Raw genomic sequence first — 17,154 nt, forward strand, 5'->3', positions numbered from 1 at the left:
AAAGAAGAAATACAAATAGAAAGATATAATACAAGTTAAAGGAAAGCAGGATCTCAAGGACTAACTAATCAAGAGAGGGAAAGGAGAAGAAATAGGAAACATGACAGTGTCAAGCCATACAGTTATATGTAAAAAATGAGCAAGGCAATTATCCTGAGAATCTTCAGAAGATTTTTTAATCTAGCATTAATTGGAAAGATTCTCACCTTGACTAACTATATATACTGATACCTGTGAACTAAGTTACTGCAGTGCAGATGGTAATTTGTAATAGTAGTTTCATGTTTGGAGTGCCTATCATTCTGGTATTCTGAATATGGGCTTCTTATCATGACATGCCAATTGCTGCTATGATGTCTCTCGGGTAGGTGGATGTTCAAGAAGAAGGGGGTGGTGAATGAAAGCAAGAGAGAGGAAAAGAAATATTGTTGGACTGTCCTGCTTCAAGTTTGTATATGATGAGATTTTTGGACTTATGTGCAAACATGAGAAGTATAGAATTCTTTATCCTATTTTTAAAATATAATCTAACTTTTAAATGTTTTTTATCATATTCTGTAGGGAATTAAAGTTCAACATATCAATACTTGATGAAAAATACCTGTTCCTTATTATGCCTAAGATGTTTGATATGCAGACATATAGTGAGGTTAAGCTTAATAGCCTATGCTGTTTGATAATAACAACAAGCTTGTCTTCTGGATGGTTAACAACCTAAGTTTGCAGACCAAAATTAGAGAAAAAGGAGGGCTGCAGGAAAGCCAACATTTAGGCCCTAACCCTCTAAGGTCAATTAAGACTCAGGACATATGAGAACTTGTACTGTAACGTCATGTACCTCAATAGTGTCCCAAATTTTCTGATCAAGGAGATTATGGGGCCAAAGAGGAAAGTGATCGATGATGTAGAGTGTGCCCAAGGAGGGTCACATGGAGAGAAAACACTCTCTGGTGGTTTCACAGAGAGCACATTGGCCAAGCAATGGCCGTGACTCATCCACATGGCTGACAGTGACAAAGGTTCTACAATCTGAGGTACAGGATCTCAGGACAAATCCTGAGGGCATTTCACTGACCTTATCAGACCAAAAAGCCACAACTCGTGTTGCATAGCACCTGCTTTACCTTGGTCTTAACCATCCAGCAGAAAAGTATAAAAACGAAATATAGGAAGTAAAGCCATGCTGTTATGTTGAGCTGTGGGGCACTCAGGTCAACAATTTCTGACATTGCCAGTTAAACAGAAGACCCAAAGCTATTATGGGCTATTGGACTCTTAGAATATTTTGCTGAGTTTACATACCTATAATATTCAAATATTGAACTTAACAAAAAAAGGGTATATGGATGAATGTCCATTTTGTATCTATGTATTCAAAGTGGTTAGGATAGATATATAGTTAATTCTCTTAATGAATAGAATGATTTGTTCTAATGGTGTTTGTAAATAGGATCTCAAGTCTGCATCTTGTACAGCAATTAACCACTATGAAGAATGTATGCAGTGTGTTAATTATTGAAACTGTCCTAGCGATTTGATTTGAAACTGTCTCATTGCTATTTGTTTATCAATAAAATTATGAAAAAAAAATTCTCTGTGTTATTTTTTGCAGTGCTAGGGATTGAACCCAGGGTTTTCACACTGAGCTGCATCTCAGCCAGTTTTTATTTTTTATTCTGAGACCAGGTCTCCCTAAGTCACTGAGGTGTCCAAATGGGGCTGAACTTGCGTCTCCTATTTCAGCCTCCCTGAGTGCTAGAATTACAAATAAGTACCGCCTAGTCCACCTTCGATTGATCCTCTTCTGTAAGGTCTTTTTAGTTTTTTTTTTTTTTTTCTCTTTCCTCTTCCAGGGTAACCTCTTTCAGTCCTATGGCTTTAAACATCATTTATATTCCACAGACTAGAAGTTTATTGAGTTTTGACAAATTTAAAACATCAGTGAATAGTGCCACTGAGGTTTTATGTACCACAAAGTAAAAGAGCATTGCCAATTAAAATTACAATGTCTTATGACATTAATCTCATGAAATGTCTTTTGGAAATATCAGGATGTGAGAAATATGTAACCAAGAATGAGTAACAGCACAGTATCTCCTGCATCAATTAAATGCCACTTTGAGAACATGAATACCTAGTGTATTTGGAGAATTCTCAGGAGCATGCAAATAAGTCATAATAATTGTCTTGAGAAAAGGATAGCTTCCTAATTCTTATCTCTTAAGGTGTAAAAGAGACCTTATTGCTGTGTAGCTTATTATATGTACAAATGAGATAGAATTAAGTAGCAGAGAAGTGAAGCAGAATTATTGAACCAATAGATCTTCAGGATGATAGTAGAATGGTAAGATTTATTTCATTTTAAGTTTCTCTTGGTACATTATTATATATCATGAGGTGACCCAAACAGTGCTCACTGTTCTCTGAATTTTCTCAGATAACTGTTGAGTTTTAAAACTTGTAGTACTCATTTTCTTTTGTATGTTATGAGGAAATCATGCTGTTAGTGTTTCTCTCATTTTTTCATTTCTCTTTTACCCCATATAGCTTTAAAATTGCTTTTGACAGTTCTAAGTACTGTAAGAGCTATTAGCAAATTTTGAAATTTAGTTTTCCTGCAACAGCATCTCAAGTTAACAAAAAGATATGGTCAGAGTCCATTAAGAATTCTTAACTATGATCATATACATACCTTATTCTGTTCTACTGAGATGTTCTAATAATAACTGAAGTGGTATAACTTCTGTCTCTTGAGTACAGAAAATAATCCAGACTTAATATTTTTGTCTTTAAGCATTATCTGTTGTCCAATATATTATCCCACTAAAAGTTGTGTTCACTTGTTCTAAAATGTAGTGGGTTGTTAACTGGTGGGCAGTCACCCAGCTGAATTGAACTAGGGTGGTGCTGGATGTGGTAGGCCCAACTGAGGATTGTTGTCAGCAGCCTAAGAGGCAGAAGTGGAGAAGAGCTGGGAGAGGCTCTTAGCGAAGCTGTTTGGAGAAGCTGTTGGATCTTCTGATTCTCTTGGGCTATTCTGCTGGAAGACTCTCTTGCTGGCTTTCTGATGAACTTGGCTGTTCTGGTCAGAGGAGAAGCTCATCACCTTGCTGTCCCTGAGAATGGCTGTGGTTCATTTTGGGGAAGCTCTGGTACTTATCTTGAGCATTGCCTCCTGGTTCCAGAGTGGAAGATGGTACACAGCTTAGCCACCTGGAGAAGTTCTTCACGTTGGCTTTCCTGATGGGAACTCAGCTTTCCTCATCACTGGAGGAGCTCTGGACCTCACTGTTGCTGAGGGTGGTTGTTCTACTTTTGGGGGAGCTCTGGTTCTTACTTTGAGCATTGCTTCCCGGCTTCAGTTCAGATCCCTCAGCCTGTTAGCCCAGATCCTTTGTCCTGCTGACATAGGCTTTCTAGCTTCCACCACTGACCTTCGTACCTTCTCAGGGAAGATCCAGGAACTGTGCCTGTATAAGACTTTGTCATGGGCTCTAGGCCTCCAGCTGGACTTATGAGAGACATTGTTATGAGCTCTAGGTTTTCAGCTGAACTCATACAGGATATTAGGATCCAGGCCCTCAACTGGATTCTTTGTTTGTTACTGTGTAGACAGATTTCCTGTACTCTTTGTATGATTCTTTGGGTGATTTATTGTAAAATCTTACCAAATGTGTACTGTATTGTATTGTTACCCTTCCAAAAACTCCAAACCATGACAAAAAAGCAGGAAAATTATTTGGATCTCATTTTTAGATACGGTTAACTGGTATGTCTTGCCCCTTGACTTAGGCATAATTTGTTTAACTAGGTATTTTAGCATGCAGATGAGTTTTTCCCCAAAGAAATATTCTAAAAATGTAGTCCCTTATTTTTTCTCCCATGGTTTTATACTACCTTTCTCATAGTTGGTGAAAATAGAATGTTTAATAACAGAATTTTAAGTAAAATTCATATGGGGATTTAAAAACGTTTTTTTAAAACTTTCAGATCAAAGATATAAAAATGAAAATATAGATATTTTATGAAGTAAAAAGAATGAGAATAATAAAACTCACAAGATGTACAATGAATAACCACTGAGAAACAATATGCAGTGTATTAATTATTGAAACTGTGCTAGTCATTAGTTTTGAAACTGTCTCATTGCTATTTGTTTCTCAATAAAATTATTTAAAAAAAAACCTCACAAGATGCAATCAAAGATTCACTTGGAGGAAATTGATTGAATTTATAAATTTGTTATTAAGCAAAAATGATAATTAATTAGCTTACTCTTAAACTTGAGAATTTAGAAACAAAAACCAAATGACATGCCAAAACAAAGCATGCTGCCTTTATTAATGAATAGAAATGAAGAGAAAAATTATAAAGTCTGTAAATCCAAGACCTGTTGAAGAATAACATTTAATCACCAAGTAACAAAAATATAATTCACAATATTAGGAATGAAAGAAGATACAAAGAGGGAGAGGTTTGCCTAAAGAGAAAGATTATAAAATTGTGAGAATTTGAAAATAGTTTATGAAGAAAATAGATATCAAAATGAGATTTAGAAAATATTAGAAATATTAAACAGATCTGTAACAACGTAAGAAATTGGATCCATTATTAAAGAGATTTTTTTTTGTAAGAGGATTATCTTTGTTTTAAATAATAAGTAATTTGTTTTCTTGGTATTGGGGATCCAGCTTGGTACCTTGTACTTGCCAGGCAGATGTTTCTGCCATTGCGCTATAACCTTGGCCCCAGTAATTTTTTATTCTTTATTGTAATTTTTTTTATTTTTCTGAATTTTTTGGTTTCACTACTAGATCAGACTCACAGTGATTCTCCTGTTTACAGCCTCCCAAACGCTGGGATTGCAGGCACACACCACCACACCCAGTCTCAGTCGCTGACTCAGTGCTCCCCAGGGGCAGGGCTGGCATGGCAGGCATGAGGATTGAAAGTAATTTTTATTTTGAAGTTTCCTAATAAATTTATATATTCACAACCCTGGTTAAATCAGTTTCTCTTCTGTTAGTCATTATGTTTCAGTTTTCTGTGCTTTGCAGAGGTAGTCCTATTATTTTCATTGCATTTCATGTTGGGAAGATCCCAGTGCACATTCCATTTGTATTGCTCTGCACAAAGCAGATGAATGCTTGATGAAAATTATCTCCAGACATCTCTTCTAGCACTTTGAATTTTAGCTCACTTACTTTATCATTTTTTTAAAAAATAGATTTGGTTGTTACAAGGTCTTACAACACAGCTCAGGCTCACAGTGATCCTCCTATTTTCAGCCTCCCTCCTGGGATTACAGGCATGTGCCAGTACACCTGGACTCTTAGCTCACTTATAATTGCATTCACTACAAAAATTTTATCATAAATGAATATAAGGAGCTTAAACTGCTCAGGTTTCTATTTATACATTTTTCTCTAGGGCTGACCTGATAGCTCAGCAGACTGAAGTACATTCTTAGGCAGAGCACAGGGACTGGGATTTGATCCCCGGCTTGCTGTGCTGGCCCCAACCCTTGGGTGTGCTGAGATGGCAATTGAGACTGGGCATGATGGCGCCCACCTGTAATCCCAGCTCTTGAGAGGCTGAAAACAGGAGAATCACTACAAGTCCGATCTACAAAGTGAGACGCTGTAGACCCTGTGGACCCTGCCCTAAATACAGAAAAAAAAATCTATATTTCTCTGATACTCTTCCTTCCTTATGTATATTTCCTACTAATTTTTATGAAAGCAAACAACCATGAGGCCATAGAACCATGTTGGAAACCATATCCTTTTCTTCCTGTGGAGAATGTAATCCATACGTAGTCATTGTACGAATTCAGAGCTTTAATACATTTTCTGCCTTAATGAGAGATATTTTATAATTACAACAAAATAAAAACAGACTTATTCAAAACTTAAAAGAGGCTGAGGAGGTAGCTCAGGGGTCTAAGCGCCTACTTCACAAGTGCAAGGTCCTGAGTTTGATTCCCATACTGCATGCCTTGCTGCCTGAAACTGGATGTCGTGGTTCATTCTATAATCTCAGTGCTGGGGGCACTGAGACAGGAGGATCACTGTGATTCCAAACTGCATAGTGAGACCCTGTACAAAAGAATAAATGACAAACAAAAACTCAAGGAAAGAGTAGGATCTACATGTCCTTTGTGCCGCATTTTAAATCATATTTTAGTAATTGTTGAAATTTTATTATTCATTTATTTGTGGCTGGCTTAGCCCACCCTAGGGGCAGGGCTGGTGCTGCATGTAGTGCTGGGGATTGAACTGCAGTCTTTGCTTGCTTGCTTGAGCAGGTGCTTTAGACTGCTGATCTATCTCACCGACCCAAAATTTTATCTTTTGACTTACACTATCATATTCTGATACCTAATTAATTTAAGGGGATATATTTTGGTTTTTATTATGGGGGAAATTTCAAATTTGTATTTTAGAGTAAGTATGTACTGCCTTGTGAGTAGCTTTGTTGTTTTTGTTGCTTTGCCAAAACTGTTTCCATCAAACTGATTTCTCTAGGTTGAAAATGTCCGCTTGGTAGACCGAGTATCTTCCAAAAAAGCAGCCCTGGGTACTTTGTATTTGACGGCTACTCATGTCATATTTGTGGAAAATGCACCTGATACAAGAAAAGAAACATGGGTATGTTTTCCTTACTTCTGACTTTACATATTTTATTTGAAGTAAAATTTTGATTCCCCTTTCTTTTGTTTTTCCTCAGAGTGAGTCAAGTGGGTTGTTGGTGTTCAAGTGATCAGGGGATGGTTTGTGGGATGTCACCTTGCCTTTTTCTATGTAGTCATCTTGATGATCTACTGACTCATTCAAACATTCATTTGGACATCATCGAAGATAGACCTAGAAATAACCTTAAGATACATGTACTTCATTATAAGCTGTCAAGCAGAGATTGATTAATGGTAGTATGTCAGATACAACATTTTCATACTTGATTTGCTATACACATTATTATATACAAGATCCTGTAATGCAGCCATGAAGTTATTTTGTTGTTTCCACTTTTCTGATAATTTAAAAAAGAAAATCTAAATTATCATAAATAGATATTTAGCTAGTTAATAATAAAAGCATTAGATACTTCTAATTTTATATAGTAACTCTGTCATGATATTATGACCAGAACTAAATCCATGAAATGTAATGTTTTTCCTCTTTTCATATTCTGTGGACAGTGTTATCCTTTAGCAAAAAGTGGTAGGTTATTACTTAGTGGAAAGGAATTTATAGAATGAAATGCTGCCTTTGAGGGTTGAGTATAGACCTTCTGAAAGCCAAAGATGGATTTCTTTTCAGATCTCTTTATTGGAGAGTAGAAGAGTGGGATGAGAGGTTAATGGGGTAATGGAATGGGAATGGGAGAGAATGAGCACCTGTTGGTCCAGTAATACAAAGTTATAAATAAATAGGAAGAGTAGACTTTCAGATCTATTGCATCTGAAATTGTTTTGGTATTATAGCCAAAACAATTGTTTATCTCAAAATAACAATAAATTTTGAAAGTTTATCATAAGTAGATAAATAAGGAAGGTGATGCTTGAGTTAGATTGGTGTAATCTTTCCACATTTTGTATACATACATCAGAACATCATACCCTATAAAAATATACAGTGATGATTTGCTAATTGAAAATCACATTAATAAATTAAAAATAGAATAAGTATTTTCTCTGCAGTTGGTCTGACCACCATCAGTTTAGAAAACAACAGTCCCAAGTTACTGTCAAATCTGAACATCCCAAGAGCATGGTGGCATCTCCCAGTGGAGCCATCTTTAACTTCTATTAAATGCAGAATTTATTTTGCTGACTTCTCATGACCTTATTTAATTTTAGCTGTAATTGCATTCAGCATTTGACTATAAAACATTCCCTTAATTGAAATTGTGAAATTCTCATTCTGAATAATTTGCTTCAAAATAATTATCCTGATATCAAAAGGTTTTGTATTGAAAAATAAAATTATTAATTTACTCATTTGTAATATCGCAAGTCTTGTTATCTGAGAGCAGGTGTTGTACTAGCTGAAGGTTTGGAAGTGTTTCCTTTCTACCTGTGTAGCCCAGAGACCTGTATAGTCCTTTGTCATATTTGCTAGTTGTTTGTGTTCAGTGTTTCTTAATTAACTTTGGGTTCTAGATTCTCCACAGTCAGATTTCCACCATTGAAAAACAGGCAACAACCGCTACTGGCTGTCCTCTGCTTATTCGCTGTAAGAACTTTCAGATTATACAACTTATCATACCACAGGAAAGAGATTGCCATGATGTATACATCTCTCTGATACGCCTTGCAAAGCCAGGTAAGCAAGAGAACTTGGCATTTGCAATGGATCACTCTTAGAAAGTGGCACATCTTGTTTAAGAATTTGTGTAGTGCTTAGGAATGACAGTATTTTAGGAATTCTATGTCATGTTTGATCTCAGAAGGGCCCAGGAAGTTTGAATTATCACCTGATGCATAAGTCTTTGATGAACTTCTTCCACTAATCTTAATATTCACATTTTTTTGGTGGGGATTGCAATGAATTTTTCTTTCATTTTAAAGGATATAATCACTTTAAAATTATAACATTATGCTACTGTGGTAATTGAAGTACTTTTAATGAGGCCATGACAGAACTGATGTTTTTTCGTTGTTTGTTTTTTGAAGCAGGGTCTCACTTTGTAGTTCAGGCTGAACTTGAGCTCAGTATGTAGCCTAGATTGGCCTTGAACTTGCAGTAACCTTCTTACCTCAGCCTCTGAGTGCTGAGATTATAGGTGTGTGCCACCATGCCCTGCATAATTGATCAATTGCCCTGTGTAGAAAGCATTGTTATGCAGCACTTTTGGTACATTCTTCTCCTTCTGAGAACGCTTGAGGTTTGGTGTCCATTTGCTTTTTATAGTAATGCATGTTTTCAAAATAAATGTAACTAAAAATGGACTTTCATTAGCATCAGTGAATATTCATTATATAAATATGTTAATTTTCAAACAAAACCTCCTTAAATGTGGTTGTAAGAATGTTTGGATTTGAAAATATATGTAGTGTTTCTATCTTGTTCTCATATTGAAGTCTTCAGACTTACAGTTTGCTATTCAGTTCTACAGAAGTGTTCTTATGTCTGTAGCTTTGTGGGCTGTAGTATTCTTTTGCTTAAAAGAAGCATCCTTCTAGATTATTTAGGAGAATACAGTGAAAAGAAGTCATTTTTATTTAAGTTAAGTGTAACCCAGCAGGCATCAGTAAGGTAGAGGGATATGTCCTTAAGTTATTTTGACATATGCATTTTGATTCAGGACAAGACATTTGATTAACTTCTCAAGGTATTTGGTTAGGTCTTGAGTTCCTTTGATATAACCGTATCATTTGTAGATAACTAAGAGCCAAAAGTTTTATGAGAAGTCTTGTTTGGAGCTGTCAAAATCTGATAATTTTGAGTTTATTTCCCTTTAAAGGGAATTGGTTGAGGTTTTTTTTTTTCTCTCTCTTATGTTGAAAGGAACTGCAGAGTAAGCCAGAAAAGCAGTTGAACTTTTTGGAGGGCACACTATAATTGGAACAGAAGTTCTGGGAAGATGTACATTAGGTTGCATGCAGCAGAGAATGCGAGAATTGTGTGCCAGTAATTTCTGTGTCACTGATTAATGGATGTACTGGGTAATAAATGTGCTATGACCGGATTAATGGGATTTAGGAATAGCCCAGAGAACTGGGAAAGGGTTGACAGCTGGAAGAATACATCACACAGTGGTAAGGGCTGTGGTCCATAGATAGCAAGTGTCAAGACTCAATGTCATGATCCTCTGGGAAAAAAATACTGTATCCCTCTCCTTTTAAAAATATATACTTTTCTTAAAAGGTGACACTGGGGGTTGGGCATTAGATGTACGCAGAAACCTGACTGGCTATCTTTTCCAAAAAAGGAAACCATAGTAACTAATTGAATTATAGCCATCACCTGAGAGGATTTAAAGGGTCATTAGCATTTTGAAAGATGAACATTAGAAATGCCAGTTTATGTAACAACACAATGCTTTAATAACTGTGGGAAGATGAAATAGGACCCAGGCAGATCCACAGTTAAATGTTAAAGACAATGCTGAAGTTAGGACCTCTTACTGGCAGTTATCTTGGAAACAGGGTTTGAATCTGGGGGGAAAAGGGTGGAGAGGTCAGATTTAAAACAGTGGCTTTCAGCTAGAGTCAAGGGAACATTTATTGGAACCATACAAGGATAGTTGACAAAATATACCTTTATCCTCTAGGTATAATCAAAGGGAATGTGCATGCATTTTGCATGTGTGTGTGATGGGATATATGTGGAGGAATTGAGTTTTGAATTCTAATATAGGTTAGTGCAGTATAGATCTCTATACTTATTTTGGTTAGCCACTAACACAAATCACATGTTTCAGCACCTTTCATGGACACAGCTAACTGCAAGATTTTAAGGAGACCCAACTTTTTTTTCCTTGCAAAAGAAGAAATGTCTGAGTTCATTTATGCCAAGGCCTATGAAAGTTGTTTTTTTTTTTTTTTTGCGGAACCAGGGATTGAACTCAGGCCCTTGCGCTTGCCAGGGAAGCACTTGTTCCACTGAGCCATCTTCCCAGCCCCGAAAGGTATTTTTGAAGCTCTTGAAATTCTTAGAACTTTTAGGATGGACTAAATCAAATCACTGAAATTAGACTTTTTGGGTATGTTTTTATATGAATAGAGTGTAGTAAGCATATATTATGGACTGTAGGAGATACAGAACAAAATAATGTGGCTAAATGTAGTAAGCTCCTTAATTTTAAAAGAAATAGCTCAAGAGACAATAAAGGTTGTAGTTCAAAGGAGAAAATTAGTTAACCTACAGATACAAGATACTAATAAGGATATAAAATTTTCTGATTAGAAGACCCCTATTTCTCAGAGGGCTTCTACTTTTCCCATGTTCTCCCTTCTTTACCCTTCCCTCTAATTTTCTTCCTGCTGTTTATTTTAGTATCAATTATTTTTCTTTCTTTAGTATTTGTGGGCTTTTCAACATTTAAATAATTTCTTCTGTTTATTTTCCCATTTGTACTAAATTACAGCTTTTTAAAGTTTGTCTTAGTTCCCAATTTTTTTTTTTTTTTAAACTGGGGCTCAAACCAAGCTAGGTAAGTGCCACATCCTTGCGCTACATCTAACATCTTTCATATTTATTACATTTTTTTTAAAATCTCATGATTGAAGTAGCTTCATTGTTTAAATTTAGTTTTTATATATTTTTTTATCAAAGTCAATGAATTTTAGGCAAATTAATGGCAAGTTCTGTTTTTTGATGATACTAATTGCAGTAGTCTTTTACTACTGTTAGCATTAACTGTCCTGATGTTTAATTCAAACATTTGTTTGTTTAAAATGGACATCAAAGATAAGTCATCCTCATTATTTTCATTTTAAATATGTGAAATCCATTAATAGCTGTGTTGTCTTTTCACCCCTGTCTAAAATGCTTTTCAGCTACATTTATTTTTAAGTTGTCTGAATTTAGCAGAATGTCTAGAGCAATTTGGCTCTCAGCAGTGAGTTACCTTAGTATTAAAATTTCCATATTTCTGTCTTTCTGATGATAGTGGTTAATTTTTTTTTTCTTCTTTTACCTACTCTGTGTTTTTTAACTAAGTTTTTAAAGTAGTTTTTATTTTAATGTTGTGACTTTAAATTTTCCCACTTAATCTACAAGGAGAGGCAATTCCTCCATATTGTTTCCTAAATATCCCATATGTTGTTTAATATCCTTAATATGATATTTGTCAAACAAGCTAGTTTATTTTTTTTCCTTCCCTAATGTTTTGTTTTACCCATGTCTGTTTGTATGCATGTCTGTCTTTCTTTCCTTTGACAGAATGAATACTCTTTCTTTTATATGGGGAGGAAGAAGCAAAGTTTTGGTATAGATACAGGTCCAGTTGTGGCTTGGTGATTCAGAGTTGATCAGATGATGTCTCTCATTTCCACTGGATGGCCTGCATTTTCTCTGGGAAGCAGGAAGTAAGAGTATCTGATCATGAAGGAATTAGAATAAAAATTAACTGCAGTAACATGTAATTTCCTAGATTATAGGGATCAAAAAGAATAGTGATAAAATAAATTAGAACGTATCTCTGTGCTTTGGTTAAGCTTACGCTTTTGACTGAAGCATCAGTTATATTTTCCTAGAAATTTAGCCCAAATGATGTTTTCTCATGTCATGTTGCTTTTTAGAAATTGTCATTTTGTTGCCTGACTAGATAGAGTCCATTTTACTTTTGTTAAGATAGTTGTATAGTTTAAGTAAGTACAATATATGGTAAAATAAGTGCTAAAATGATTTCCACATAACATTTCTGAAATAGTTTTAACAATTTTTTTTAATTAAATGTGTCCATTCAGCTTTCTCCTGCAGTCCAAAAGCATGTTGAGTATTCACTTTTATAGGAAGAGCTCCTTTGCCCTTGAAACAACAGGGCTCCTGAATGTGAGGCCCTACTTGCATGTCCAGTTGAAACCTGTAGTCACTCATGGTACAGGACGTTTTGCGTTAGTATGACTGCTCAGGCTTTGTGGTGTGAAAAGCCAGTGGAGTATTTAGCATGTCAGTCACAGGAGTTGGTGTATCAGCTGAGGGATGTGGCCTTCCTGGAGGAGCCAAGTATCTTTCAGTTCAGATTTTATAAAGGTTAAAAACATCTCTAAAAGATTTTCACAACAAAGCAACAGCTAACAGAAGTAAGAGAAAAACCTACAGATCAGGAAATAATATTCGCAAGTCATATATCTCATCAGGGTTTAATATACAAAATATGTTAACTGTAGAGAAAAACACAAGCTAATTAAGAAATAGCGGACTATGTATAGACATTTCTCAAAAGAAGACCTATCAAAAGCTAACAGATGACAAAAGGCTAAACACCACTAATCATCAGGGAGAGGCAGATTAAAACCACATTGAAGTATCTGTCACTTGTTGGAATGGCTAATAAAAAAACAAAACAAAACCAAAAGACCATTCTTCTGGGCCAGTAAGGAGGAAAAGAAACCTTGTATACTGTTCAGTGTGGTCCTGATGCAACTTCCTGAGCCCTCTCCAGCTCCCCCATTCAGATCTTGGTCAGGATCCTGCTTCTCCATGAAGCACCCCCACTGCCACTGACTGCCTCTTCTCCGTCCTTGATCCTCTTGTAACAATCAGAGCCTCCCCCAGATCTGCTGCTATGCTACATGATCTCAGTGTGTCCTTAACATAAAAAACAAAAATATGAGCTTGTTCAAGTCCTTGGGGACTTCTATGAGCCTCTGTATATTTATTGAAATAAATTAATACATTAAAAGCAGAAAGAAAAGAAACCAGTCCACTGGAACATAAGTTAGTGTAGCCATTATGGGAGACAGTGTGGTAGTTCTTAGAAAAACTTAATTTTTTGTGGTTACACATGCTTATAATTTCAGCAGTGTAGGAAGCTGAGGAAGGAAAATTGCAAGTTCAAGCCCAGCCTGGACAGCTTAGTGATTTAGTGATTTCCTTTCTCAGCATAAAAATAAGCAAGTAAAAATGGGGAGGAGATGTAGCTCAGTGAGAAAGTCTGGAATTCAATCCCGGTAGAAAGCAAACAAGCAAACAGGTAAGGAAACAAACAAAAAACAAACATATGATCCAGCTGCTCTGTATCTCAGTATTTACCTACAGTATTTGAAATCTGTTGAAAACATATCTGTACTTTAGTATTCACTGTAGTACTGTTTACAATAGCTCAGTTACCAATTTAAATATCCATCAGCACAGGACTGGATAAAAATGTGAGATCCAGTCATGTACAAAAGAAATGTTTAGGCCATCTGAGCATTGACCCTAAAGCCTTGCACATTTAGATCAGTGCTGTACCACTGAGCTATATTCCCAGCTTATGATTCAGCTTTTTTAAATTTTTTTTTATTTTTTTAATTTGGTACAGGGTCTCACTATGCAGCTCAGACGCACAGTGATCTTGTCTCAGCCTCTCCAGTGCTAGAATTACAAGTGTGTGCCACCATGCCTGGTTTTGGTGGCTGGCACAGCATGTGGTACAGGGGATTGAACTCAAGTCCTTGTGCTTGCCAGGCAGGCACTTAGACTACCAAGCTATCTCCTTGGCCCATGATTCAGCTTCTTACGAGGCAGAAACTGTCATTTTTGACGGCTCTAGAATTAGAGAACATATTCTAAGTGAAAAAAAGCAAACAGAAAGACATGCATGGAATCTAAAACAATTGAACTCATAGAAGCAGGGGAAAGTGGTAGGTTAGCAGGGACTTGAGGGAAAGAAATACTGTTGATAGTTAAAAGGGTACAAAGCCTTTGTTAAATAGAAAAAATAAAGCTGGCTTTTTTTTAAAAAAAATTGTTTAGATTGGTCACACAGCATGGTGAAGATAGCTAGTAATTGAATATTGTATATTTTAGTATGCCTAAAAGTAAATTTCACATGTTATACTCAACAAAATATAAAATGTTTAAGATGTATATGTTAATTGGCTTTAATCATTTCACATTGTAAGTCTTAACATCATGTGGTTCCTCCTAAATATATACAACTATAATTTGCCAGTAATTTTTTAAAAGTCTATAATGACAGAAGAAACTTCCCCAGCCATAGATGCTTTTAAATCTGACCTTCCAGATGATTATTAAATATTGTGGTATGAATTTTATCAATATTGGGAGTGAAAGGACCAGAACAATATGAGATAGGAAATATTCAGTGAAATTTATATGTGTGCTACTGGGTGCTTTTGGTCTGTCAGAGTAGGTGGTTCCCAGGATGCCCATTGAGCTTTAGTTAACAAAAATGAAGAATTTTTTTTTGCCCCCATGTAAAATTTTACTTAAATTAAGCCTGAGGGTTGATCACTTTTTAAAAAAAAATCCAAAAGAAAAAAATATATATGTAATCAGTGTCAATCCATTCTAATGTATGCCAGTTCAGCAGTGATTCTCTTAATGTCTGTTATATGTTATTCTTTAATTATGTTTCATTGCATCTTCCCAATAGGAGCAAGCCTCAGTCCACACAGAGAAATGTTCATAGCCGTGGAATATTTTTCTTCTACTTTTAATACTATTTGTAAATTTTTAACAAAAAAGTTAAGCTGTCATCAGCACTGAGGGAAATGAAGGTTTTTTTTGAAGATTTTTTAAAAAAAATTTTATTTTTTTAAAATTTTAATTTAATTTAATTTTTTTTTGGTGGAACCGGGGATCAAACTCAGGCCCTTGCACTTGCCAGGGAAGCGCTTATTCCACTGAGCCATCTCCCCGGCCCCTAGAATTTTTAAATGAATACAAAATAGTGATAGAAAAGGAATCACTAGAAACCGTACAAAATTTCACTAAACAAAGTAACAGAGTTCAGCAATGGTTGTTGTATTACATGACACTATCTTCAAATTAGTTGTTCAGGCTACCAGATGTAAACATGCAAGATTGGTTTAAAGAAAAAACAAAGCAACAAAATAACAAAAAAGTCGTACAAAATGCAAAAGAAAAAAGAATAAAAAGGAAAACAAATTTGAAGCATTAACTGCTCCTTTCAAAAGACCAGCAGAAGTTGGCAGTACAATTAACCAAACTATTTTTCATGTATACCTAAATATATCTTCGTCCCTTCTTTCATTTGTCCTTTTCCTGGGAGATTCTTTTGACATCATGAAAAATTGCATTTGCGGTTAACATTATGGTGACAGAAGCCTGAGTCATGAAAATGGCACTTAGAGTCTGAGTATTGAACCAGCTCTTCCCAGATGAGGCTCTCAGTTTTCTATGCTGTTTCCTGATTAGTTGAGATGACAGAAAAGCTCTTTTTACTGAAAATATCTGCTCTGTGTTTGTGTGTCCATGCACTTACTGTGTGTAGTATCTTATTGCTCAGATAGTATTCTAAATTTTGAAGGCTAGACATCAGGAGAGATTCAAGTAGTACATAATTTATCAAACCATGTCCCTTCTTATTCAAAAGAAAGGGTGAGCGTCTAATGAAGAAAATCTGGTACTTATGATATGACTCATATCATTATTCTTCTTTGTGGATGAGTCATTTCACTAGCAATCAGAACAAGTTTGAAAGTGTAGTTTTATCTCAGGCTGCCTGTGTTGCTCAGTCTTTTGCTGGTGGTGAGACCCTTCAGGGCCTTCAGATGCACATGGCTAAGCAGGTTAAATTCTCTGCACTGAGTGTTGTCAGCAAACTGAGGAGTAAATGGGAAGACCTAGGAAATCTGTGAGAAGATAGACTCTACTGCAGTGAAGCAGGATGATTAGGGAGATGGAACCAGGAAAGGGAAATGAGAAGAGGGTAGGCTCTGCTTCGTTCGAGGGAGCAGGGTGTGTGGTGATGAGGGGCATGCAGTCTGCAGCAGAGCGCCTCACTTCAGTCTAGGTTCCTCCTGTATTATCTGTGTAACTTGTGTGAAAGAATAATCTTCAACCTCCTCTTGCCTCAGATTTATTATTTTTAAAATGAGGACTACCACAACATCCTCTAACTAGATGAATACATTCATTAGAACTACATCTAGAATGAAATAAAGATTTTGCTCATTGTCATCGGTGATGCTTAGGTCTGCACTGGTCTGCACTGTCCGGGGGGTAGCCACTGGACACGATGGCTTCTCAACACTTGACATGCACCTACATCTGAACCCAGGTGTGTCATTAGACACACATTAGATACACTAGACACTTTTCTTATATGGTAAGACCAGAGCAAGTAAACCAAATCCTATTTCCGCTGAGGTGAAAACCATGGGTCTATGCTGCTTGATCTCAAAAGCATAAAAGATGCTATATACAAAGACAGAATGCTATGACAAAATTGAGAAAAGACTTTCAGCTTATTCTCCATGACTCAATTGCTTTGTACTTAGATTGAAATTTTCAGTGAGTCCTATTAATATCTATGAGTAATAAATTAAGGTATTTACATAGTAATTAAAAGCTCAAATATTTTTAATGCAAACATAATCATAGCTTTTCCAATGATTTGTTATTTCCTTTTTAATATTGTGAACCTCAAAATATAGAACTTATCTGGCCTTTTCTACCTCAGAGGCAACCCCAAATCCAATCTCTCTCTCTCTCTCTCTCTCTCTCTCTC

The 17,154-nt window shown here is 35.9% G+C and overlaps 1 protein-coding gene across 3 annotated transcripts in view; it reads left to right on the forward strand.

The window, feature by feature from the left end:
- The window catches only part of Mtmr7 (myotubularin related protein 7), a 108,951-nt gene that overhangs the window by 33,345 nt on the left and 58,452 nt on the right, over nucleotides 1-17,154 (forward strand). For all 3 annotated transcript variants that reach the window (XM_004637237.2, XM_023722037.1, XM_023722036.1), the window contains exons 2-3: nucleotides 6,528-6,650; nucleotides 8,165-8,327. In XM_004637237.2, the coding sequence (XP_004637294.1) occupies nucleotides 6,528-6,650; nucleotides 8,165-8,327 (286 nt within the window). The remainder of the gene's footprint in view (nucleotides 1-6,527; nucleotides 6,651-8,164; nucleotides 8,328-17,154) is intronic.

Source organism: Octodon degus, unplaced genomic scaffold, assembly GCF_000260255.1.
Source record: "Octodon degus isolate 3935 unplaced genomic scaffold, OctDeg1.0 scaffold00088, whole genome shotgun sequence".
Classification (NCBI taxonomy): domain Eukaryota; kingdom Metazoa; phylum Chordata; class Mammalia; order Rodentia; family Octodontidae; genus Octodon; species Octodon degus.